This window comes from Lissotriton helveticus, chromosome 3_1, assembly GCF_964261635.1.
Source record: "Lissotriton helveticus chromosome 3_1, aLisHel1.1, whole genome shotgun sequence".
Taxonomy (NCBI): Eukaryota; Metazoa; Chordata; class Amphibia; order Caudata; family Salamandridae; genus Lissotriton; species Lissotriton helveticus.
Window position 1 is genome coordinate 597,304,568 of NC_136061.1, and position 26,479 is coordinate 597,331,046.

At 47.1% G+C, this 26,479-nt stretch overlaps 1 protein-coding gene across 1 annotated transcript in view; it reads left to right on the forward strand.

The window, feature by feature from the left end:
• Window positions 1–26,479, forward strand: part of CPS1 (carbamoyl-phosphate synthase 1) — a 161,772-nt gene that overhangs the window by 120,962 nt on the left and 14,331 nt on the right. Inside the window, exons 32-34 of the mRNA XM_078680583.1 lie at window positions 19,904–20,074; window positions 20,969–21,043; window positions 25,335–25,433. Of these exons, the coding sequence (XP_078536709.1) occupies window positions 19,904–20,074; window positions 20,969–21,043; window positions 25,335–25,433 (345 nt within the window). The remainder of the gene's footprint in view (window positions 1–19,903; window positions 20,075–20,968; window positions 21,044–25,334; window positions 25,434–26,479) is intronic.

Genomic DNA, 26,479 nt, shown 5'->3' on the forward strand with positions numbered 1-26,479 from the left:
TGCACCTGTGCCTTATTAAAGCCTATGCCCACCGTATAGGAGGGGCTGTAGCCATAAGATATCTTCTGTAGCGTGAAGAGACAATACCAGAAGTGGCACCTTGCCAACGATCCTAATTTAGATACAAATCCTATAATTTCCTTTACTATTAAACTCTGTAGTATTTAGTTGTGTTGTGAAATTAAAGTACTTTCTTTCAACTAAAAGATAGGCACTGGGTGGAGAATATATTACTGTGCCTGATAATGGACTGTTGAGTTCTGAGCCTTGTCTCTCTCACTACCTCCCTGAGAAGCCTGTGATTGCTCACCCGTGCTACCCTGAGATCCAAGTGTGGAAAAGGTTGTATTTGATCCAGTGTGTACAGCCACAGTAGGATGGACCCTGGTACACCAGTGGTAAATGTCCTGCGGCCTCCTGAATGGGCCTGACAGTACATACACATTACTGTTTCCATCAGGTCTCATTACTGGACAGTTTCCACAGTCTGACGCAGAAGCGAAACCTAACTTGAGGTGGGGCCCCTGCAAAGTTCATGGAGGGGGCCCCCTTCCGACTCACCAAGGATCACCCGGATGTATGACGTTACAACGCATACTTTTACATCGCATGCCTTTACAACGCGGTTTTTACATCGCATACCATTACAACGCATAGTGCTTTTAGGCGCTGGATAGTGATTTATTTAATTTACTATTCCAACTCCAGTCCCCGTGGATAGTAGGGAAGGTGTTGGATAGTATATTAAATACATTCCCTATCCTAGAGCGCCCCCCAGCGCTATGCGTTGTAATGGTTTGCGTTGTAAAAGTTGCGTTGTAATGGTAGTGCGTTGTAAAAGTTTCGTTGTAAAGGATGTTTCCCGGATCACCCAGGCCAGGGTACTGTGCCCTGGAGCTCGGGGTCCCCCGGATTGCAGGGGCTGCTGGGGCCTTTGTTACACCAGTTGTCTGTCTCCCTCAGTCTCTGGGCATGGTTCAAAGCACTGCCAACAGGTACCATCATAATTTCCATAGTGCTCTCATTTCGAGTTACAGTAAAGCATGCGGAACAGGAAATGATATGCCTCTTTGCAGCGGTCTGTCTTTCCATATTGCTGCATTTTAGAAGCAAAACATAACACCCCTTCTAATATGACCCCTTATGTATGTATACATTCTCTAAACCACATTAGCAAGATGCTGTATGTTAAGCCATTTACTTCTTTCCTATCTGTCATGACGTTGGCCTGCCACAAACCTCTGTTTATATGATTAGATCCTCCCCTCAACCTGGTCAGGTCTGTGGGGCAGGGAGCTACATCCAGCTTCTGCTGTTTCTTTGTATCTGTTTTCCAGGGAATATCAAAGGTCACAAACCTCCCTATTCAACATAGGATTTGACCCTAGAGTAGAGAGCCTCTCTGCATCCTTGTGTCTGTATATATGTGTGTCTGATCCATTCTTCTAGCATATTCTTCATCTTGTGAGTCTCATGCAGTTTCCAGGCTGGATCCAGGACATTTCTACACTAGCTCCTGTGTGCCTGCAGGTGACCCCATCGGCCTTAGACATGACTATGTCCTTATTCCAAACATGATATAACAGTTCTCCACAATGGTGTCAGTTTACCTTTTCCTGTGCCCTCCAATGCGGACCCAGAGCCCCATTTCAAATTATGTTGGTACTTACTGAAAACATTTTTGACTTCAGAATATCTTGGATGGCGCTAACCTAAGCCAACATATTTCAAGGCATGTTGTATGTGATTGAAGCAGATGTTGGTTACAGATCTGCATGATGCTTGACTTGGGTGCTTCAGCAGCAAATATGCCTGCTAGTCTCGTGACAAATGAGCTCTCATGTACCCCAAAACCACGAGCAAGCAGAAAGCCAAACCTTATATCCTCATTAAAGTCACAAAGTTTATCGTTGTTCAGAATGCCCTTGCCAAGATGCTCCCCATGTTCCCCAGAACATCATTGACTTTGCAGCAAGTTAAGGTGTTCAAAGACGTCTTGCTGCAGATATTCAAGATGATTCATGCTTCCTCGGGTGTGCCAGATGAGTTACCTTCGTCAAGACTTTTAACATCGAGTGAACCGAAGACAAAGTCAACCTGCTCTGCCTCTGATGCCAGATCGTGCACCCCCCTCTGTGCTGCAGGCCTTGCCATTGGTGCAACCTTTTGTGGTGCCAATTCCAGATCTGGTTTCGGCTCTAGCCCAGGATTCATATTTTTCTTCAGCTAGGGTCCAACCTATGTCACTCTATATAATCCCTAATGTGCATCCAGTTGTAGAGGAGGATTCGCCTCCAGCTTCTCTACCTCAGAATTTATACTTCAGGATGGTGGAGGCCATTTTGGGTCTGGCTTTGATGGAATAAAAGGTCTTTAACATGCACAACATAAGGATGGCGGTGGATAACGTATTACCTTCTTATTAAACTGATGCTGGCTCATGTCTTGATTTTCAGAAAGCGAGTGACAGAGATACCTCTGTAGAATCCACCCTTGTTACCCCTTAAGGGCTTTGAACCAAAAAGTGCCTCTTTAACTGCTGTGATTAGGAGGGTATCAGAAGTGCTACAAATACCCCTTCCCCTTGAAGAGACTAAGGCAAACCAGGGGTGGATCACGTCACAAGGCTCCACAGAGTGACTCCTGGTGGGTGACCCTAAGTTCTGACACAGCATCCCACTTCAGAGAACCTTCTGGCACAGGCCTCCATTTGCAAGGTCAACCCCAACACCTCTCATGTGACTCCGCAAGGCATGGAATCCCCAAAAATTGATTGGAATTTGTTTTCTTCAGGTTGTCTGGCACTTCAGAGGGTGCACGAGTTTCTTCCTGCACTATCTGAAGTCATTTGTAATGCTTTTTCACAAATGGTTCAAGATGACCAAGATGCAGTTAAACAGAATTTAATTTCTGATCTCTGGCCTTGGCTCTCCTACTCGGCTACTCATGCAATGGGCACCAGCATTATTACCAGACGACACACCTGATGTGCGCCACCAGATTTTCCAGAAAGGATGAGGCTTTATGGGGCTAGACCTTTTGTAAAAAAGACTCATGCCGCTTTGGAACATTTATAAAACAGCAGAACCATGATTCTTACCTTGGGATTGCTATCCCCGGCCCACAAATTCCACCAGCAGGGCTGATCAGAGGCAACTGTTGCAACCCATCCAACAACCTACTCAGACTTTTCCTAATGCAAGAGGGAAGGGTGTTGCCTAGGGTTAATCACAGCAGCATCAATCCTCTTCGTCTCCAGACAGTGGTTCCAAACTCCTTTAGTTTACCCTTGAACTGACATCTAGGGCTGGATAAAGCGTTGCCGACCCCACTGGCTCTCAGTCTCTTCAGACCTGTGGGTTTTCAGCATTGTCCAAGCTGGTTATACCCTTCCCTTTCTGGATACCCCTCCTCACATTCATCCTCTTTCCACCAGATAGATATTAATGGCAATCTCCAATATCCTTTCCAAGGACGTGTTGATGCTGCTTGCCAAGGGGGCTATCAATTTTATACCCAAAGCAAAATTAGGAATGTTACTTCCTAATCCTCGATAAGGATAGGACCTTAAGTCTGATCTTAGACTTCAAAGTGTTGAACTTGTTCCTCAAGAAAGAGAAGTTAAAGATGATGACCCTGGAGCACTCTCTGATGGCGTTAAACAGCAAGCATTGAATCATGTTCCAGGACCTGCAGTTCAGGAAGCATAATTTCATGTACCAGACCTACAGTGCCAGAGTACATATCTCCACTTTGTGGTATTATTGGGCCACTTCCAGTTCACTGTCCTTCCTTTCACTTTTACATTTTCCCCTTGGGTCATTACAGAGGTCATGGGGGTGGTTGAGTCCAATCTCTACAAGTTGGGGATACATGTAACCACATACCTTGATGACTGGCTGGTGAGGGCAGGTTTGCCTCAGCTAATCTCAATCCACCTGCAGAAAACAATGTTATTTTTGTCCACCCTGGAGTTTTCTATCAATGAATTCAAATCGCATCTTCAATCTTAACAGAGGCTGCATCTTATTCAGGGTATCTTGGACCCAGTCGCTATGAAAGCTATACCACTTCCACAGTGGGTCCGAGACATTCAGGCTATGATTCTGATGTTTCGGGCGAGTGCTTTTGTTCCAGCCTAAATAGTTATAAAGCTCCTTATACTGTTAGCATTGTGTATCCTGTTCGAACACTGTGCCCGATGGCACGTTGGGCCTTTCAATGGAGCTTGCATCTGCAAGGGGGCCATCATTGAGAATACTTCTCAGACTAGATCTGTGTCTGCAATGAGGCAGATCAGGACTTCCAGTGGTGGATGGCATTTTGACCTGCCGTAGACCACTGTCTATATCTGCTCAGGAAGTCACTTCGGTGATGGATGCATCATATCTCAGCTGGTTAGGTCATCTGGACATGGTGGAGATCAGAGGCTTCAGGTCTTCAGGAGAAGCAACAACAGAATTGACAAAACCTGGTCAGAAAAACTGTAAGTATGTCAAATTAAGTCTGAGACCATGAGTCCATTGATGACACTCAAGTGATATCACAGGGCTAGAAAAAATTCCCATCAGCCCACCTCTCTGGTGGAATATCGTCACGTGGGAGATATTTTCATAAATCCAGTTCTTACAGCACCTGAAGTTGATGCACAGAAGGATTTTGGACTTCTTTGACCACAGTGATTCACTCGTGATGCCAATGGAGTGCAGTGCGCGTGAAAAAAATGAAAGTGTGAGATAAAATTGACTCAAAGAACCAAAAATCGGTTTAATTGGTATGGTGCTCTGGTCAAAACTAAAAACAATACCTCAATAGTTTAAAATAATAACTATATAAAGGCAGGGTGTATTATGGTCGACATGTTTCAGCTAGATGGACAACTGGTCCTAGCTTTCTTCAGGACCCGGTGAAATACTGCGACTGCAAATTAACACAAATAGGAATCGAATTAAAGTGCTGAGTTTGTACACCAATAATGGATAAATCCTACCAGTTGTTCTGAGCCCAGATAGCTACTGGTGATAATCCAATCTTAACGTCTATCCTGGAACAAGATAGAAAAGATGTACAACTCAAAATAGTGCAAAAACGGTCTCAACAGTACAACAAACAAAAGCAGACATAATCACAATACGGTTGAGAATTACTCACCGTTACTCTGTAGTTAAAAATTATACTACCAGATAAGTGTATACAAATCACACTGAGTTAACAAAATAACTAGACTTACCCAGCGTTATGTGGGATAGTGCCTCACCTCACCCGGTCACCCACTCGGGAAAAAGGAGGCCCCGCTCTGTCAGAAGAAAATAAATAAAAGGACCTCAGAGAAATATCAGGGGTACCTAAGTGCTGTAGTCACTTCTTAGCACTGTTCTGCTGACAAAAAACCTAGTTCTAGTAAAGGAGATTCAACCTCAAACAACCATGGTGGGGACCCTGCAAGACAGCCCTCCCTTTAAACTGGAAGAGAGTAGTGTTCAAGAAATGTTAGATAATATGGGCCAAAGGCATCCCAAACGAGTACCCAATGTGTCAAAAGCATACAAAATTAAACAGACATACAGAACCACAGAGAGATATACATATAGCTCTGATGCCTGACACAGAACACAGACAGCCGGCGTCCTACCTGTCCGTCGGTACCTCTAGATGTACATCCGAGCTGGAGTGGAGGTAAAGGACGGACAGGCGCGCCTGTCTTTATATATCACCGTTGATAGGCTGATTAGTCAATCAATTACAGCGGTGTAATGCGCTCGAAATCGGGAAGTAAGAGAACACTATCCCCCTCACACATGCGCAGTACAACAACCATGTCACAAGTAACAGGAGAAGCACCAACAAATACATCTTCTGAAGCTGCATGCCATTCAACTCACCCTCAAGGCTTCTCTGCCTGCCATCAAAAACAGGTTGCCCAACAGACAACCCAACCACCATGTGGTACTGCCACAAGTAGGATATCCTGTTGTCAAGGGACATGTGTCAGGAGGCTTTTAGATAGTGGTGCTGCCTGCCACTTTACAGGATGCCACTCAGTCATCTAATGGGATCTTTCGACGTCAGGGCAGAGAAGTCAACAAGTGTCATCTTGCTGCCCTTGATTGGCATCTGCTCCCAGAGGTGGTGCAGGACATCATTAGGGCTTGCCCTTGGGAGAACTGTTTATGCTTCCAAAAACACTCAGGGCAGATTCTCAAAGGTAAGTTACACTTTTGAGTAAATTTACACTTAGTAGTAATGTTACTAGTTTCAATATTCACAAACTCTAAGTGTAAACTTACTACAAACGTGTAAGTTACATGTCTGCACTCCCACAGCAATGTAATTAGCTGACTCTTGGTTGGGTGTGTGATGTCCCTCCCTAAACTCCTCCTTACCCCTCCATAAACCCCTCTTATTCCTCAATAATCCCACCCCATTTAGCCTTAACTCTAGACCCACTCTCCTGTGTCTTTGCTACAGTTTCCATTAAAATCTATAACTACATGTGTGGAGACTCCGCCATCGGGGTGGAGAACTCTGCACATAAAAGTATAAGCAAAACTTACAGTTTCTTGTATGGTATATAGTATGTTTTGTGTAGTACAAAGGGTACTACAAAGTGCAGTTTGTGAATCAGGCCCACAGTTCCCATTCTTTTTTGCTCTTAACTTTCCTTCTCAAGGGTTTCTAGGACATGGGGTCCACCTTCGGTGGGACCTCGGCCTCCTATACACCCTTCCACCACTGTATCTGATACTCTGGGTATTGAACTAAGTCAGGAGGAACAGACCCCAGCTTGTCTTCAAAGAGTCTGGTACTCTAAACTTCCTACACTGAGCGCATGCCTTCCATTGCAGTTGTTTCCTAGGGAGGATCTGCTGACCCAACAAAAGCATAGACTTTTAAAAACAAACCTCCACAGTCTAGATAGCCATGCCTGGAGATTTAGCAGAACCAAACAAGTGCCTTTACTAGATGTATTACTGTAATCCCTGCAGAGAAGGGGCTCTTACCCTCACCACATGTGGCGGTATGTCTTGTGTTGATCTGTGCTCTGCTTGGATTCTTCCCTCAGCATTCTTGCTGGCATGTTTTATGTCTAGCTGCTGTTCTATGAAAATATCCTCTTGCCCATCTGTCTCTATTGTTTCTTTAATCTCTGCTGCTCAAGGCCTACCTGTCATGTCCTGTGCCTGTATGACTTGTGTTACTGTAGATTCTGAAGACCAGGAGCCCTTCTCTCCTCCTGTACTTGTATGACGTTTGTTACTGTAGGTCCTGCAGAGCAGGTAGCCCCTCTGCCCTCTAGCACCTCCAGGATTTGTGTTACTGTAGGTTCTGCAAACCAGTGCCATCCTCATCCTCTAGGCTTGAGTCGGACATGGCACAGTGTTCTCTGCTAAGCAAAGCTCCCGTGCTCCCTCTGCTACCCTGGGCCTGAAGTTGATGTGTTGCTGTAATCCTTATAGAGCTCTCAGTGTTTGTATGTTGTTTGTTGTCTTGTGCTGTTCAGCGCCCCTCGGGGATCTCTCTCTTACCCATGGCCTGTACTGGGATACTGCAAGTTCTGCAAATGGCACTCCTCCCACCTCGTTTGGCTGTAGAGCGTGCACTATTGCCCATTCTGCAATTAGGGACTCTGTCACCCCTCCAGCCCCCCAGACCCCAGCATGACTTATGCTCCCATACATATTGCAGTGTAGAGAGCCCTTCTTACTCCTTGCATGGCTTGTAGTGCTGTAGGTTTGCAGCGCACCCCTGTGTCTGTATAACGCACTACTGTAGATTCTGCATAACCGGGGTCTCTCTCTCTTCCTGTATGACCTCTGTGAGGGTTGGTTCTGCAGAGCAGGGGGCGCTCTAACGTTCTGGGTGACTTCCACTGCAGTAGGTCCTCCAGCATAGTACCTTTCATAAATTCACATGTAGAATGGTAGGGCCGAATTCGACCAAGAACCCTTCAGTATTTGCCCGGCGTTAGCTGCCTCTCATACCATTCGAGATTACCAAACAAAGAGGCAGGCGCTGGAGACAGAAGGCAGGAAACAGGAGTTTATTCCGACGGAGCAGAACACGTCAAATCAGACAACAGGGTATCTTCTCGAGGTGCTCTAAACGCATCCTTGAGGCCTGGCCTCTTATACACAGGTTTATTGCTTTATTACATAAAACACATTCTTGTTAATACTTTGATGTACGGAAAGGCATCCTCGGAATCTCCGCTCCAAACCCGTTCCCACACATATTTACAGTAAAAGTCCCCACCCCGATCTCAGTAGGTGATGACTATCGCGCAGCTGGATATCCCGCCGGCTCCCGGAATGTGTGCGGTTGATCGGATCTCATGGGGTGGGGGCTTTTATCAGTCATAGATTCTTTGAAGAAGGACAGCTTCCTACTGTAAGGGGCAATAAACTGTATCCGCAGGGCTAGGTGATGGCCTGGGATCGGGCGGGACAATCGGGCACAGAGGAAGGGGGTTCATCAAAGGATGCGTGATCATTAAAGGGACGGAGGGAGGTGTTAGTCGGGTACGGGATGTGGCTCCGAGGCAGGGCCGCGCTGAAGGGGTGGTTTATGGCCCAAGCATGTGAGAACGTGGGCTGTCAGCACGCGGGGGAGGCTGGCGGGGTCAGAGAGGGAGAGAGAGAGACGCACTGGCTATCGGCAGTGGGCAGAGAGGCCATGGCGTTCAAAATGGCTGCTACTTACGCGCACATTTGAGCTAAAAGGGGACAAGATGGCGCCGATAATGTTTACGTCGCAATCTAGATTTTAACAGTCCTCCCTTTTCAACATATCTAGCCAGCTTGTCAATTTATGTCTATCCCCATCATATTACGGATTTCTACATCATACAAAGCTTTCATGCGTTCAGCTTCAAAGTTCGGAGTCTTAGGGAAAACAAAGTTAGCAAATAGTGAACACAGAGGTGGCAAGCATTGAATACCCAGGCAGAGTCCGCATATTACGACAATTGGTATCAGTACAATCATGAGCAAAATCCATCCCCAGTCCTTTACAGTACTCCAGAACCAACTCCCGAGCGATCATCCTTCTTGTTCCTGATGAACTTCTGAGGAGAGTCTGTGGAGGTGTTCGATGGCCTTGTAAACGGAGGGTGAATTGTCTGGTATGTAGGTACAACAGCTGGACCCGATGATACGACATGCTCCTCCACGGTCCGCCAGAACCACATCCAGAACAAGGTGGTTTTGAAGAGCCACCAGACGGACCGCCTGAAGCTCGGCTGTATTGTTTGTGAGGATACCAGCTGTAATGTTCATCGTTGTCTCGACTGCCTGGGATAAATGTCGAATGGCCCGACTGTTCGCCATCGGACCCCAAAGTGGAACAAGTCCTTTCATTGCATCCAAGAATTGTGCTCCAGTGGAGTCGGCCCGCTCGATGTCCTTTGCTCGTCTCTGTCGGTGATGGTTTGCCGGAGCCACATAGGTTGGAGGAAGGATGAAGGCTATGTAGCAGGTACCTCCCCAGCCCTTTGGGAGCCAGGTGTAGGCTTTTGTACCACAGAAGAAGTACATGTTTGGAGAGGTGACAAAAGAGGGTGGGTCGGTTGAGTACAAAGTTCTGGTGATGCGGCAAGTGCTATGGCCCACCATTTGTGTCCCATGGCCTGTGATGCATAAGAGGCCCGAGACATTGACGACAGATAGGGCCACAGTCAGGGTGGCAGCTGTTCGTTTCCGGAGGTAGGAGAAGGTGGGTCTGGCTGGATTGTTGAATATTTGCATCTCCACCATTTCTTTAGCGGGGATGTCCATGTGAACAGAGGCATTGGAGGATAGAGGGCAAAAAGGAGCAGCAGCTCTCCCGGTTTTGTTCAGCCAGACTCCATGATAAAAGTGTGACATAGTTTAGCTGGAAGTGGCGTTGTCTCTGTAGCTCTCTTGCAAGAGGATCAGCCAGGCAAGGCAGGAGCCATGAACAGAGAAAGGTGAAGGGATGAAGGGGACGGAATGTCCGGTGGCATGTGGTATCAACCCACAGATCCAGCAATTCGTGGCATTTGCAGCAAGGTTGTGTTGGTGCAGCAACTGTACGAAGGAGCTGTTCCAGAACTCCTTACGCCTTTCTTGGATTTGAAGTGAAAGAGAGACCAGGTAGTGTTCTTTCATGGTGGTAGGCTGTGCAGTCGTTAGAAATGTCTTATGAGCCGGTGCGTTCTCTTCCACGATCCAGAAGGTAGTCATGAGGAGGAGGCAAAAGAGAAGAGTGATAAGAAGAGCAATAGTCTTTGAGCTGTGCAAACTGTCAGTTTTCGGGTTCCTGTAGCGGGTCTTCGGATGTCCGGTTGCTTCCATCATCTTCGTATCGGGCGCTTCCATCATCTTCAAGGTGCTCGGTAGTGGGCAGAACCACAGACTTCGTTTGGTTTCCCTCCTGGCAGCCTTTGTAGTGTTAGGCCGCCGCTCTGAGAATGATAACTTAGTCAGTGGTCTACTTAACCGAAGCTCCCTCCTTTCATCGCAGGTTATACCCTTCTCTGGATAGCACCGTGGGATCAGGGAATTTCACCAATTCGAGTGTCTCTGTTTCAGGGTAGCAGCTCAGGGATGGTCGGTCTTTGTTCAGGAGCTCTTCCTGGGTGCTCACGTCTTTGGTCGACGTCAGGGCCGGAGAGATTTTCTTGCAATGATGTGCATGCAGCCAATTTTGCTTCCCCTCCACTCGAAGAGCTGTTCAGGTGGTGATCAAGACTTGCCAGGGGCCCGTCCAGCGGGGTTCCAGACTCTTCTCCCTCTGGAAGTTCCGAATCAGGACGAAATCTCCAGGCTGGATGGTATGTCCGGGGCCCCTGGAAGCATCGGGGATGGCCTGCAGCACCTGATGATGAATAACAGACAGTGTTTTAGTTAGGTTATACAGGGAGTCAGACATTAGGACGTCCGGGACGTCGGGAATAGATGTCGGTTTGGGTGCGGACCAGATACTCATGGGCCGGCCGAAAACGACCTCGTAAGGGGTCAAGTGGTGTTTGGTGGGGGTGGAACGCATTGACAGCAATTCTAGGGGGAGAGCGTCTGGCCATTTTAGTCCTGTGGTAGCCACTATTTTCGCCAGTTTTAGTTTCAATGCGGCATTGTGCCGCTCGACCAGTCCAGCAGATTGAGGGTGGAAAACTGCGTGGAATTTCTGTCGTACCCCCAGTCCTTTCAGGATGAGCTGGATAACCTCGGCTACAAAATGGGGGCCATTGTCACTCCATAAAATACGGCAAAGGCCGTAGCGAGGGAAGAACTCTTTCAGTAGTACTTTTGCAGTGGCAATAGCAGTGTTGTCACGCGTCGGGTAGGCTTCCACCCATTTGCTAAAAGCGCACACAACAACAAGTACATACTTCAGTCCTTGACATCTCTCTAACTGGATATAGTCCATCTGTAGGACTTCAAATGGATGGTTGGGGACCCCAAACCCTCCCCGGGGTACGACAGTTCCTTTCCCAGGGTTGTGTTGCAGGCAGACTAGATATTGTTGGACTAATCGTTTGGCTGAGTCTGTAATTCTATCGTTATTCCAAACTCGGGAGACAAGTTCGGCCATAGGGGCAGATCCTATGTGTGCATCGTCAGTATGGGGATCAGGTACGAGTTGGGTAGCAACCATTTGTTCGTGTCTGTTGTCCGCCAGCAGCCTTCATCATCCTTTAATCCCACCCGTGCCCATTCAGTCAATTCTTGTGGTGAGCTGGCCATTTGGATGTCCCTAATAGTTTCCCTAGCGTCCGTCCATTTTTCTGCTTGTGACCTAGTCACATACATGCGAGTCGTCGTCCTGTTCTCAGCTGTGGTTCGGGCAGTGATGTCGGCCAGTGCATTTCCCTGTCCAATGATGTCTGTCACCTTTTTGTGTGCTTGGCATTTGATTACGGCAAGTTGTTTGGGGAGGAGAACCGCTTCAGTCAGAGCGGAGACTAGATCTCCGTGCAGGATGGGCGTGCCATGAGATGTCAGAAATCCCCTCTCCTTCCATAAGAGCCCAAAATGATGAACCACCCCGAAGGCATACTGGCTGTCCGTGTAAATGTTTGCTGTCGTCCCCTTTGCTAGGATACATGCTCGTGTGAGGGCAATCAGTTCTGCCGCCTGGGCGGATCGTTGCGTGATGCGGGCGGTTTCAACTACAGTTTGGGCTGTGGTAACTGCATAGGCAGCTGAGGTGGTGCCGTCGGGGAGTTTAATGCAAGAGCCCTCTACCCATAGCTCTCCGTCAGGGTTTGGGAAGGCAGTATCTCGGAGGTCAACTCTGCTCCTAGTCTGTTCGTCCGTGAGGGTCACACAGTCATGTATTGGGGGCACATCGGGATCGTTTTCAGGCAGAGGCAGCAAGGTGGCTGGGTTCAGTGTGGTGCATCGTTTCAGCGTGATGTGAGGTGCGAGCAGTGTCAGTTCGTACCCAGTCAGTCGTGCGCTGGTCAGGTGTTGTGTCTTGGTCTGGTTTAGGAGGGTGTCAACAGCATGGGGCACTAGTACAGTGAGGGAATTCGAGAGTACGATCCCCTCACTTTGTCAGATAGAGACAGCAGCAGCGGCTACTGCTAGAAGGCAGGCAGGCAAAGCTCTTGCTACAGGGTCAAGAGTGGCAGAGAAATAGGCACATGGTCGTTGTTTGGGGCCAATGGACTGAGTCAGGACAGACAAAGCGCATCCCTCCCTTTCGTGAGTGTAGAGAGAGAAGGGCTTTGTATAATCAGGGGTTCCTAGGACGGGCGCTGAACAAAGGGCGTCTCGTAGTTCCTTGAAGGAGGATTGACATTCAGGGGTCCAAGGGAGTGGGAAGGGGACATCTTTAGCCAGTAGGGAAAGTAGTGGTTTCACAATGAGGCTGAAATTTGGCAACCATTGTCGGCAGAAGGAGGTGAGGCCTACCAAAGAGCGGACTTGCTTCGGGGTTTTGGGGATAGGGGTCTCTAGAATAGCCTGTATTCGATCGGGTGTGAGCTTTCTCCCGTCTTTGGACAAGAGGTGGCCTAGGTAAGTGACTTGAGGTTGGCAGAATTGCAACTTCTTCTTGGAGACCTTGTGGCCATTTTCCGCGAGGAAGTGCAGGAGTTGGATGGTGGCTGTGACTGCAAGTGGAGTGGTGTCGGCCGCCAAAAGGATATCATCGACGTACTGTATCAACACCACTCCATCCGGCAATTGGACTGCATCCAGCTGTCTCTTAAGGGCCTGGCTGTAGATGCTTGGACTTTCAGTGTAGCCCTGGGGTGCTCTGCAAAATCTGTATGAGCGGGATTTTAAAGTGAAGCCGAAAAGGTAGCGGCTGTCCGAGTGAATGGGGATGGAGAAGAATGCGTTCATGAGGTCGATTACCGTGAAGGTGGTGGCAGTGGAAGGAATCAGGGTCAGAATGGTGGTGATGTCTGAAACTACAGGGTACTGGGGTACAACCACTTTGTTGACTTCTCGTAGGTCGATGATGAAGCGGTACGCTTTTTCATCTCCCTCACCCTGCTTCTTCACAATGGGTAGGATAGGGCTGTTGCAAACATTGGTAACTACTTCTTCTACCACTCCTGCATCTACCAGGGACTGGATGATTTTTACCAACGCCTTCTCGCCTTCGGGCGATATCCGATACTGCGGGAGTTTGGGGAGTACTGCGTCCTGTCGAACAGTTATGTGTACAGGGTCTATCATCATGCGTCCTACATCCGAGTCAGTCTTTGCCCATAGGTACAGATGTAGGGTGTCGAGTAAGGACAAGTCAGTGTCAGTGATAGAAAACATGCGTTGTGTGCGATAAGATCTGAGCAGTGTTGGGTTGTCGTACAGAATGACTCGAACTCCGTCTTGTGAGCACCTAATAGTAGCTCGAAAATGTTTCAATAAGTCAAGTCCCATAATGGCGTCGGGGGTGTTGGAGGAGAGCAAAAACGTCGTGTCAGTGGTGTTATTGTCCAAGTTAAAAGAGATCGGTGTGAACAAGGGATTAGTGGAGGGCGTTCCATCAAAACCTATTGATGTCACATGTGAGCCAGACAAGGGTGCCCTGGGAATCAATCGTTTAGACAACGCACTACGTGTTGCACCAGTATCTACCAGAAATGGAGACTTCGTACCTAGGACCTTAGCGGTGACATAAGGGCCTTGCTGGTCAACATAGAGCTCGACTGGATCCCTTCCTTGCCCCTGGCAGTCCTATGCAAAGTCGTGGGCATTGTCGCAGTCAGACTGTTGGCACTGATTCTGTCGGGGACGGTCAAACGTGTTCGGTCTACCAGGTCTGTCATTGTTGGTGTCGCTTGTGTGCCCTCGTCCCTGTCCTCTATTTCTCGGCCCGTCCGCTACGTCTCTCGTGTCTTTATTTCTGAGTGCTTCTTGCAGAACTGGACATTGAGATTTCCAATGGCCAAATCCTTTGCAAAACGCACACTGGTTCTCATCGAGGTCTGTTCGTGGAGCACCGGGTGCGGGTGTGTGGTCTCTAGGGGGTGGATTTCTAGGAGCATTCGACTGGTAGTTCCCTCTATACTGTTCCCTTCCTATAGTCACCCCTTGCAACTGAGCAATCATTACCCTCTCTTTCAAGTCCTTTTTCTTTTTCTCAGTCGCTTGATCGTTCTCGTTCTTTTGTCGCTCATAGTATTGAGCCATCTGAAGGATAGCTGCGGGCTTGGAGGCCGCCCAACTACTCTCGCTAGTCTGTAGTTTCTGCGAGACTTCTGGTGTCAGGCCTTTCACATAGTTCTGGACAAACAAGTGATGTCCGGTTGCAGTGGTCATGTCCTGGCCGCTGTAATCGGAGAACACCGTTTCAAACCGGGAGAAGTATTCTGATACGTCTTCCTGGGGTTTCTGGCGACAGGCCGTTACTACCGACCAGTCCACCTTCCTTTCTGGGACTAAGGTTTTTAATTTCTGCACGATCTTATCTGGTAGGTCTAGAATGGCTTTCATAGGTTTCTGTCCCGGCTCTTGCTGTTTGTCTACATCACCGAGTTGTATCCAGGTATGTCTGAACAGCTCAAGGTGGTCGACTTTCCGGATTTGCTTCCACACATCAGCTGGCAGACATAACCCGAAAAACAAATCGATATCCGCTAGGGTCATAATCGTTGAACCCAGAGCGGTGGCTAATTCTGTATAGAAGGCTGTGGGGTTCTTTCGCAGATCAGGCAAGGACTTTCGGAAAGTCAGGATGTCTTGCCGATCCCATGGTTGGTAAACCCAGTTGTAAACTACCCTCCCTCTCGCATCTTGGTGGTTAATATCGTCGTGTGTTCCCTGTCCTCGTGGGGGAACCCAATAGGGAGCGGCCTCCTTTATGGGCATCATAGTGTCAATTGTTTCTACTCTGGCTTCTGTCACTGCAGGAGTCGTGGTGTTGGTCTCTGGTTTCAGTTCCGTGAGGTGGCGGAAAACTTCAAGCGTACGCGTGAAGAGGTTCGCCACATCACACTCGCCTCCATCTCCGACATCAATTTTCCTATACAGAGTCGTTAGGTTTCCAGGGCCTTTTCCTTGGTATCGGTCCTCGTAGGCATTAAGGGTGTGGTAACAAAGGCGTACGACAAAGTGTCGTCTGTGGCTATTGGCATATGTATTGTACATATCCGTTATATAATCCTCACTTTCCTTTCGCACCACCAGTGTCTTTACAATCTTATCGATCCCAGCTCGTTCGTCCTTACTTAATCTATTCGATCTCGCGGGGTCTCTCCTCCCTGCTTCGGGATCACCTGAAGTTGCTGCTTGTGCTGCGCTGAGTGCAAGGGATTCGGTCGGCGCAGAGGCCATGAGGACCGAGGCTCCGGCACTACTCTCGCCTGTCGTTGGGGGTTGCGGGTGCTGTGCTAAGGGTTGGGAAGGGGCATATGGAGGGGGCATGTAGATGATCGAGGGACCTAGTAGTAAATCATCGTTCGTTCGCTGTTTCGAAGGTAGCTCGGGGTAAAGTGTAGAGGGTGTCCTGACGGGACACTGGCCTGATGATTCGGAATCTTGTTTTAGCTTGGTTTCCTCTCTTTCTTTTATTTCTTCCTTTAATTTGTTAGCGGCCAGGTGAGCTGCCTTGCGTAATTCCTTTTCTAACCTGACCTCATTTCTCTTCTTTCGCTGTTCTGTTTCTTTGCGCCACATGCCGAAGCAATCGAGCATAGTGGGTGTTGTCTTATTATTATAAAGGGCTGTTTCCAGCGCGTTTATTTTGTCGTTAGCAAAGGATCCTATCAGTGGCCACTGACTTTCCCGATCCTTTCTCGTGTATTTATGCCACAGCTTACTATAAGCCACGGTGACTAGTCCATATTTAGTAAACATGTCCTTATTAGGGGTGCCCTCCAGTGGAGCCGGATGGTTCACCTCCAATAAGCGGTCCGGGCTGAACCAACTACCAACAAACGGGGCGAAGACAGGCATGACGGGTTACAAAGGGGACAAAAGTCTGCACTACCTATCCTTCACTATCCGCAAAGACTAAACAGAGTATTGCGACCCTGTGCTTATTTGTGAATAGAGAATAACCCAAAGAGTACCAATTCCGAACGATCAATGTTCGGATAAACAATCAATCAAATGAGGGATAAAAATAGGCACGACGGATTACAACGGGGGCAAAAGCCTGCGTTACCTATCCTTCACTATCTGCAAAGACTAAACAGAGTATTGCGACTCTGTGCTTGTTTGCAAATAGAGAATGATCCAAAGAGAACCAATTCCAAAACAGTAAATACTTGGATAACAATCAATCAAATGGAGAGGGAAGCAGGCACGACGGATTACAAAGGGGGCAAAGGCCTGCGTTACCTACCCTTCACTATCTGCAAAGACTAAACAGAGTATGGCGACTCTGTGCTTGTTTGCAAATAGAGAATCTCTCAGAAACAATCAAATGAGTAATACTAGTATTTTCAAACAATCAATCAATTCGCAATTCGTCGTGTTATACGACCTTACCCGGACCGCATGGACAGTTTCTCGTCTTCCGCTTCCAGCGCCTGATCGTCCTCTGTTCTCCGTAATTGCTGTGGCACTCCTGATGGTTCCCAGTCAGGACCGTAGATCACTCGAGAGAGGTCTGCTCAGAACTGGTGAAGTTCGGATGATCGGCTGCCAGACGAGGGTCTATCGGCAGGAGCTCTTCCCGATCGTTGCAGTTGTTCACACTGTCGTCGGGACCTCTCCCACCGGATTCACGTGTCGCTGATGGGCCCCACGTTTGGGACGCCAATTGTAGAATGGTAGGGCCGAATTCGACCAAGAACCCTTCAGTATTTGCCCGGCGTTAGCCGCCTCTCATACCATTCGAGATTACCAAACAAAGAGGCAGGCGCTGGAGACAGAAGGCAGGAAACAGGAGTTTATTCCGACGGAGCAGAACACGTCAAATCAGACAACAGGGTATCTTCTCGAGGTGCTCTATTCGCATCCTTGAGGCCTCGCCTCTTATACACAGGTTTATTGCTTTATTACATAAAACACATTCTTGTTAATACTTTGATGTACGGAAAGGCATCCTCGGAATCTCCGCTCCAAACCCGTTCCCACACATATTTACAGTAAAAGTCCCCACCCCGATCTCAGTAGGTGATGACTATCGCGCAGCTGGATATCCCGCCGGCTCCCGGAATGTGTGCGGCTGATCGGATCTCATGGGGTGGGGGCTTTTATCAGTCATAGATTCTTTGAAGAAGGACAGCTTCATACTGTAAGGGGCAATAAACTGTATCCGCAGAGCTAGGTGATGGCCTGGGATCGGGCGGGACAATCGGGCACAGAGGAAGGGGGTTCATCAAAGGATGCGTGATCATTAAAGGGACGGAGGGAGGTGTTAGTCGGGATGTGGCTCCGAGGCAGGGCCGCGCTGAAGGGGTGGTTTATGGCCCAAGCATGTGAGAACGTGGGCTGTCAGCGCGCGGGGGATGCTGGCGGGGTCAGAGAGGGAGAGAGAGAGACGCGCTGGCTATCGGCAGTGGGCAGAGAGGCCATGGCGTTCAAAATGGCTGCTACTGACGCGCACATTTGAGCTAAAAGGGGACAAGATGGCGCCGATAATGTTTACGTCGCAATCTAGATTTTAACACACATGCTTGATCCACTCCCCTTTAACAGGCTAGGAACCCCCGGTAAACATGGTGGCGTAGGTTGCCATGGAAGACTGCTAAGGGGGAGGAACGAAAGAATATTGTACTGGCCAATAAGACTGACTGAGAGGAGACATATTCTCCCATTGGGATGGAACTGGATAAACCAGCTTTGTACACCGATTCTCCAACTGCACATTGTAGTACATTTTGAGTACTACAAAACATACTACAATTAGCAATTAGCAATTCACAAACTATGTGTGGACTCCACCCTGCCTATATACATGAGTGCAGAGTTCTCTGCCCCGACTGTGGAGTCTACGCACATGTCAAAATAACCATGATGACACGCTTCCGCTGAAGATTCTAACTCAATATTCTGGCTCATATTGGACCCTCAGTTGTAATAGACGATAAGCAGTCTGCAGCTAGTTCATGTCTGAAAGGGTGTCTTAGAAGTCTTCTTTATCCTCTGCATTTAAAGTATTGGTAGGAAGCTGTCTCTGTACTTCATTGGGCAAAGGATGTTTTGTTAGAAGTCCAGAGGCACTTCCGTAGACTACAGAACGTTGATAGCAACAACATCCAAGCTTCCTGGTATGAACAGCACTGTAGAGGGCAGATGTTCCAATGTTGAAGAGGCAAACATCACTGACCAGGTGACTGTTGAAGAGGCGACAGTCAACGTCAAAGTGCCCATCGACTATGAAGAGCCTATTGACAATGAGATGCCGGCTGATGATGCGGTGCTTGTCGATGTTCTGATGACCAATGATGAGATGCCTACCAGAGGTTTGACAGCAGAAAGGATTTTGGCCATAGATGACAGTTTGGGCAGGAAAGGTGCTGGAACATCTGCAGCAGTTTCTTTTTTGTGTCACTTTCACAAGCGAAGGGTAAATTGATACTTGTATATAAGGGTCAGGATGGTGTGTGTTAGAATCAAGAAAGGTGGACTGCCTTTTTCAAGCATATACTGATTTTAAATGTGCTTTCTTTATGAGCCTTACAGGCATCCACAAGTGTTTCTTCTTCTGCGCGACTTTTAGTGGAAGTTGTTGGGGGGACACATCTTACATAATCATCCCCTAAAGTGGGCGCATCTCCAATTTAGGGGGCGTCTTTCTTGTGCTCTTGGGGGTATATATCTAGGCTTCTGTCTCTGCCATAAAGGGATTGTGATGATATCACATTTAGATGCCATATGTGTGAGATAAAGGCCATAAATACATTTAAGATGCAGATCATCTGCGAATAATTTATTCAGTCTGCAAGCTGATTAGGCCTTAAAGAGAAATGTTATTTTCCTTCTCAAGATGACATTGTCACGGAACCCTTCTATGGCCCAGAAGAAAAAATCCCCCAAAATACATGGACTATAATTAAATTTGATCTGGGAGGTCCAGTGAAAGTGAAAAATGTAAATTCTCATTTTCTGAGGTAAATGTAGTAGCCTGTACAGAGATTCTGTCACACATGACTTGTGGTAGAAAATCTGAGCTTTGGTGCCCTCTGGGAGAGTAAGTATGCTCGGTGCATTCACCTCATTGGCTAAAGTTTGGGTGCCTTTAAATGAGGTGAATGTGCCACTAAACAAGCAAAGATATGCCATTTTGTCAATATCTATTGCTGTTTTAAACAGCTTGATAATTGGAAGTGGTTCAACTATGTGAAACTGTGAAAGACACAAGTGCTGTAGACCAGTAGTTAAAGATAAGTAACTTGCTTCTTCTGCAGAGCAGGGGGCTCTCTCACTTCCTGTATGACGTACGTTACTGTGACGGTTGCAGGGGCAGTCTTATCATGCTATAAGTCTTTCGGCCACATACTGCTGTAGAATAATATTAACTGTCTCGTTTTTAGGTGATTGAATGCAACCTTCGAGCTTCGCGCTCCTTCCCCTTCGTGTCGAAGACCCTTGGTTTGGACTTCATTGACGTGGCGACCAAAGTGATGATTGGAGAGAAAATAGACGAGACACACCTGCCTACCTTGGAGAGACCCATCATTCCCGCTGACTACGTTGGGATCAAGGTATGTGAGGCTCTCCAACCACAGTGGAGTATAGTCTTTGAAGGCTAGAACGAGCCCATGCTTTCCTGTCTCCTCCATTGTTCTTATGAAGTACCTGAGCTAGCCGTGCTTTCAGTGATTGGTAATATTTTTTTGCCATTCAGAGAGAAACAGTAATCAAAACTGCCTTCTTCATAGTCTCATCTAAATCTCCCACAAATGTGGGTTGAATATTCCATGACCCCTAATCCTGCATTGAGAGCACAAGCGTTGCTTATTTTTTTATTATTCAAATATATGACTTTGCATGACACTATTAATCATACTGTCCTGGGGTAAAGGCCATTCTGCTCTTCAGGTTGTACATCAGCTCTACAAGAACCCTTGGCTCGTGACAATACAATGCTGCTATTGCAAAGCCTCGACTATTGTTCCTTGTCATTGGCATAACAGGGGTTTTTGGAACAAAATGTCGTTTGATCCGGTCTGTGGCTGAGCGATTTCCAGTATTTACTAAAGTTCTGGTCCAAGATATATCTTCATCTGTGTGTTATATTTGGGACAGGGTACAAGTGTTGTGGTTAGAGATCCAAATCTATTCTTTAAAGAAGGTTTTCTATTATCTGCAATTGGATGGCAATGCACGTTATATTGCAAATATGAGCAGTGAGCTCATAGATCCTTTGCCAAAGCAGAGTGTTTACATATTACTTGGCAGAAGAGCCATAAACACACGTTTTAGTGCCCATGGAAGAGGCTCCGTATTATATGGCAGAGAATCACTCATACATAGATATTAGCAAATGGAGACAATTCTGTATTTTATGGCACGTGATGCGAGAACCCTGTTTGGCAGATGTTCATACATGGAGTTGCAGATACTTGACTTTTATTTTTCCTTTATTTTTGGCGCAGGCGCCCATGTTCTCCTGGCCCCGGCTGAGAGGTGCTGACCCTATTCTCCGATGTGAGATGGCTTCCACAGGAGAGGTAAGTAATGTTGCCATTATCCTACTGCTGTCCATTGCAGAAAGTCTTCGTGGGGATACATTTTACTAACTCTTGTGCAGTGGAAGAAATTGCTAATGCAGTGGCAGCTACTACTTCACAAGAGTAAAAAAAACACGTACCTGCAGGCTCAGTGACCGGGAGCCTGTGCATTTTCTCCACCCAGGCCTTGCAGTACATCCTGGTGGAGAATATGCTAAGTGCGCATGACTGTTTGGCCGACGGCTGGCCAAACTGTCATGCGCACGTAATGCTCACCAATCCTCCCCCTCGCATCTAAGCCAGTACAAAAAACAAAATAGATAATAACATTGCGTTATTATCATTTTATTTTTCCATTTTGAACTGCACACAGAGCAGTGGTGCAACGCAGCGGAGGAGCCACCACTGTGTACATGTAGGAAGAAGGAAATCTGGATGGATACTCTGGTCTCTGTTGCAACAGGAAATACAGGTCCCCTTCTCTCATTGCACACTGCAGGCGTAATAACACTTGGTTGTCCCTTCACACATCTTTCTCTTATAGAGCACTGAAATTATTAGGGTCAGTTGAATAAATTATGCAGCAAGAAACAAATAATGCATCATTGTGCCGCACATTGTAATTACAAGGCGACGTTAAGCCACAAAAAGTGGCTTAACACCACTTTGTAAATATGGAGAACGGCATAGCACCACCAGAATGTCACTTTTATCAATGTTCTATCCCCTTGTAAACATACCCCCAGCCCTGTGGAAATAAGCTTGGATGTTAGATTTGTATTTTTGTAGATGGAACAGTGAGTTACTGCTTTTTCCGCTGATCTCTCTGTGCTACCTCATAGTACTAAATGAGTTATGAATCAGCATCAGGAGGTGCATGCAAACTGCAGGGAACAAGCAGAGAACCTGGTTGTTTGTTTCACTCAGGGCTTTAAGGGGAAGGAACAAACTGGGGGTCTCTCAAAGGGGCGTGGTCAGTGTAATTAAGGGCGTGGCTTAAAAACGTAAGCTAAAAATCTGTGCTTAGCATAGTGTGCTGCCCAATTTGTAATTTGCTGTTTCTGTAGTTGCATCCAAATATATGGTACAACACGTAATATCCCCCTACAACACTCACCTGGCATTATATCATGCCGTAACTTCTCCACTAGTGAGAAGTGAGCAGTGTGAGCAGGCGCACATCGATGTGCCTGCTGTCACTGCAGTCCGGGGAAAAAACGGACCGCAAAACAGGGCACAAAACAGAGCCCGATAGAGACCCGTTTCGAGGCCCCCTTTAAAAACTGCTGGTGCTCAGCACCGGTGAGACCCGGCCCACTTAAAGCCCTGGTTTCACTCCATGCCATTGGCAGCAAGGTGTTTAGGCTCCAGCAAAAGTTGAGACTCAAACGAAAGGATTGCTGATGGCCCTTTAAGTGAGGCGTTTGTGGTGGGCACAGCTAAAACCAGATATTTGAGGCCTGCCTCACCCCCTCCAAATTGATGCTGTGACTAAAAAGTAGGCAAAGTGTGGGGGCTTCTTTGACCCAGTGTCAAAATTGCATCAGAACAAGCCCAGCCACACATTTCATTGAGGCTAAATAATAGCTGACGGATCCTGATAAAGCCCCCTCATGTTAGCACTGCGTCTGGTCTGAAACCCTCAGCACAATAGCCATTATTTACCCAAAGCATGAGGGCATAGTTACGACTGTTCTTATGCTACACATTCCTCCTATTTAGCCAATATATTAAAAGATTAGCACAAAAGAAAAACCTGGAAAGCACAGACTAAGGCAGTGTACTAGAAACAAGGTCATTGGTGTACGGTAAAGAGAACTGTACCTGTATACAAAGATTATGCTTTTTACACTTCTATAGATTTCGATTTCTTACTATCGATATATTTATTCAGACATTTTAAAGTAGGATAACATGTGTGATATTGTTTCTTGCCTAGGTGTAATGTGTCATTTTTCTGCACAGGTGTAAGATAAGGCATGTCACCCGAACAGATATAGCGCAGGAATTTGTTCCTTTTCAGTGTGGATTAGGCCAGTTTTCCTGCATCTTTTATGGGCGCCTTTTTATAAACAGGTGCACAATCCCAACATGTTTTCTTGCTTAAATTTAGATTATGCGCTGTCTGGGAACAGACTGGTGTAAATTAGGGCATTTTTCGTGCCCGGGTTTAATTTAGGACCCTACAGCGTGATGTGCTTATCTCCGCTGATAACGTCAGTTCCTTTTACTTGGTAGCTGCGCAGTCCTATAGGAATGTGGGCGGGGCCAGCCCTGTCACTAAGTGTGCCATCTGTGCATCCAGACATTCACTCGAGTCGTCGGAGAGCGGGAACACACAGCCCAGGACATGAGATGTGTCCATGAATGGCAAACACATAAACATCTTGAAGACAGCCAGACCCACGGGCTCAAGGGCGCGAGGCGCATCTCTGCTGCAGCGATCAGTATTCCCGAACTGGCACTTGGCATTTAGCAGCAGCGTCTCCTTATAAACATTATGCCACATTAGCATTTTGGAACACACACCGCCAGCCAGGAGCCCAGCTTACCACGTCGAATAACTCACGTCGAAATCCACTTACGCCGCTGCGTGAAGTGCCTGTCCGTCAGCAGCGGGCGACGACGCCTTCGTTACTGCTTAATTAAACGCCATGGAGATGTGCAGGTCACCCCACGTGCGCATCAGACGTCCCGCCCCCTCCCACCCCGTTGAAGTGTTGCCCGAGCTCCTGGACATGGCTGAGTGTGTATTGGCTCGGCTGGCTCAACAGGTTTGCAGCAGTCTTTGAGACCCCAGCTTCCAGGGTATGCATACTAATCCCTGCATGATGATAATAATATAGAGCAACCTTAATTATCACTGTACTCAATGGCACTCAATGTATTGACTTCAAAAGGATAAAAGGAGGAGTGGTCCCTGATGGGATTCAAATCTGCGGACACAGAGGGCCCGATTCACAGAACTAACTTAAGACAAAATCCTAAACTTACTACCATTTTGGTATTCACAGAAGGCACTTACTAATTTCGGTATTCACAGAAGTCAGGAGTCCTAACTTTAGGACTCCTAAATGCCTTCTGTGGATACCGAAAGTCTTAAAATTAGGATTTTTCTCAGTGTAGTAGTAGTAAAGTTAGGAGTCCTAACTTTACTACTACTAAACTAAGAAAAATCCTAATTTTAAGACGTTCGGTATTCATAGAAGGCATTTAGGAGTCCTAAAGTTAGGACTCCTAACTTATGTGAATACCGAAATTGGTAGTAAGTTTAGGATTTTGTCTTAAGCTAGTTCTGTCAATCGGGCCCTGCCCAGAGATTCTTGTTTACGGGCGCTGGACGTCTTAACAGTGTATTATGTGAATTTAGTTTTATTAGCGTAACTTCGGTAACAGGCGGACTGGTGCTGCAGACCTCTGGCCAGGAAATAGTATCATCGCAATTCCGCGTTAAAGTGATACATTTTCATTAGTGGTCTCTGACTCTGTCGAGAGGCCAATATTCAATATATATAAGGAATGGGGTTCCAACCCTGGCCCTTCCTGATTCGCCTATCAGTGTGTGTTGTCAGAGTCACGTGGGGGAGTCCTTGCGTTCCTATTGCTTGCTATTTTTCTGCCCTTTGCGCATTCGCACATTTGTGTGTGTGTACTGCACGCGCTCTCTGTAGACAGTAGAGAAAACAACATGTAAGGAAACTGATGAACTGCAGTGATTACTTACAGTCAGTCTGTCTCCTTTAGGAGCACCGTGGCCCATATAAACAAATGTAAAGGAACATACATTAGTACTTAGTACTGCAGCTAGTTTTCATTCAAAACATATTTAATTGACTGAAATGAAAACAAAAGACGATGTATCAGCAGGAAAATTTGAAAGGGGAGACAAGTGGTGTGGTGTTATGGATGAAGGAATGGTTAACAAAACCTTTTTCTTTAGTGAAATACACTAGGATACTGATTTAAATACAGCGACACGCATTATAAAAGGTTGGTGAAAAAATTCCCACAGGGGCATTGAGGGTCTCTTTGTCATTTCTGTCATGAACCTCAGTGGCTCTGATGATTGGGTCCAGTTAAAAATGAACTGAGCCATAAGTTTCACCTGTCATTCCCCTGTTGATTGGGGATTATTTTGAGGGCAGTGAAGTGTTCACTCTGACATGTGATAATGATAAGAATAGTGGCTGAAAGACAGATGTATGTGTTGTGCAACAAAATGAGTGTTTTCCTTCGGGTCCAATACCTTCTCACATTGTCTTTCCTGCTCTTCCTCTGCTTTCCTCTACAGGTCGCCTGCTTTGGAGAGAACATTTATTCGGCGTTCCTAAAGGCCATGCTTTCCACAGGCTTCAAGCAGCCGCAGAAGGGCATCTTGATTGGAATTCAGGTGAGCCGGGAGATGTGGTTAGATCGAGGAACCCGAAAAATATCGTTTATCAAAATCTGGGTTTTAATGGGAGGTTTGGGCCTGAAAATTGTCCATTGTGTTGAGAAACGTAAACATAGCTGCCCTTGTCAAAGACAGCAGGTTTTAGTGGTGATAGCACTAGAAAATTTACTTATTGTTGTTGTTGCAAGCCTAGATGATTTCAGCTTCGGGTGTAGGTGCTGATAAGATTAGGGTTATTGGTGGGGAAATTAGTCAAGTTTGGTTGCTCACAATGGTATGAGAACCATTGGGTTTTTTGATTACGCTTTCATGAGATTTTGCATTATGCTATAAGAGAAAAGAAAAAAATCCACCAACGGAAGTGCTGTGTCCCTTGGTCCGGGCATCTATATACCCACCACGAGCCCCATATAGAACAGCATATTCATGTATCATGTGTAGAGCCGCGGCCCACCTCGTGTATGACCTGATCTGCCTCTCTATGCCTGGAACAGTAAAGTGTTCACCTTCAAGTAGAATGCCCCTGTATTCCACCCACTCACCCAAAGCTCACAGTGCTACCGATAGGAACCCCCTAGTCACATAGGCTGGTTATTCTCTGACTATGCACCAGTATACCTCATCTTCCATGCACCCACCAACAGCAGAGATTCCTCCTTCCAGTGGCGTGCCACATCACTCTTTGTCAGAGTGAGACCCACCAAAAGTAGTGTTGTGTCATACTGAGTCGGTGCTAAGTAGTCAATGATATGCAAGAGGATAAGCTTTGGGACTCGCGGTATAGGCTGGGCCAAGGAATGACCCATGCCGTTCAGGACTCCCCCCCCCCAAAACCGTCGGACACCGGGGCACCCCCATGTAGTGTGCAGGACATCCCCAATTTGACTGTGGCACTGCAGGCAGAGGGATGAGGTAATCACCCCCATGAGGCAGACAGAGCCTTTGGCATGTGAGGTAGGTCCTATATCAATAATTAAGGTGAATAAGAAGCAGTCATACAGAAATCGCCACACTTCCTGGAGAGGCACAACCCTCCAGCCAGT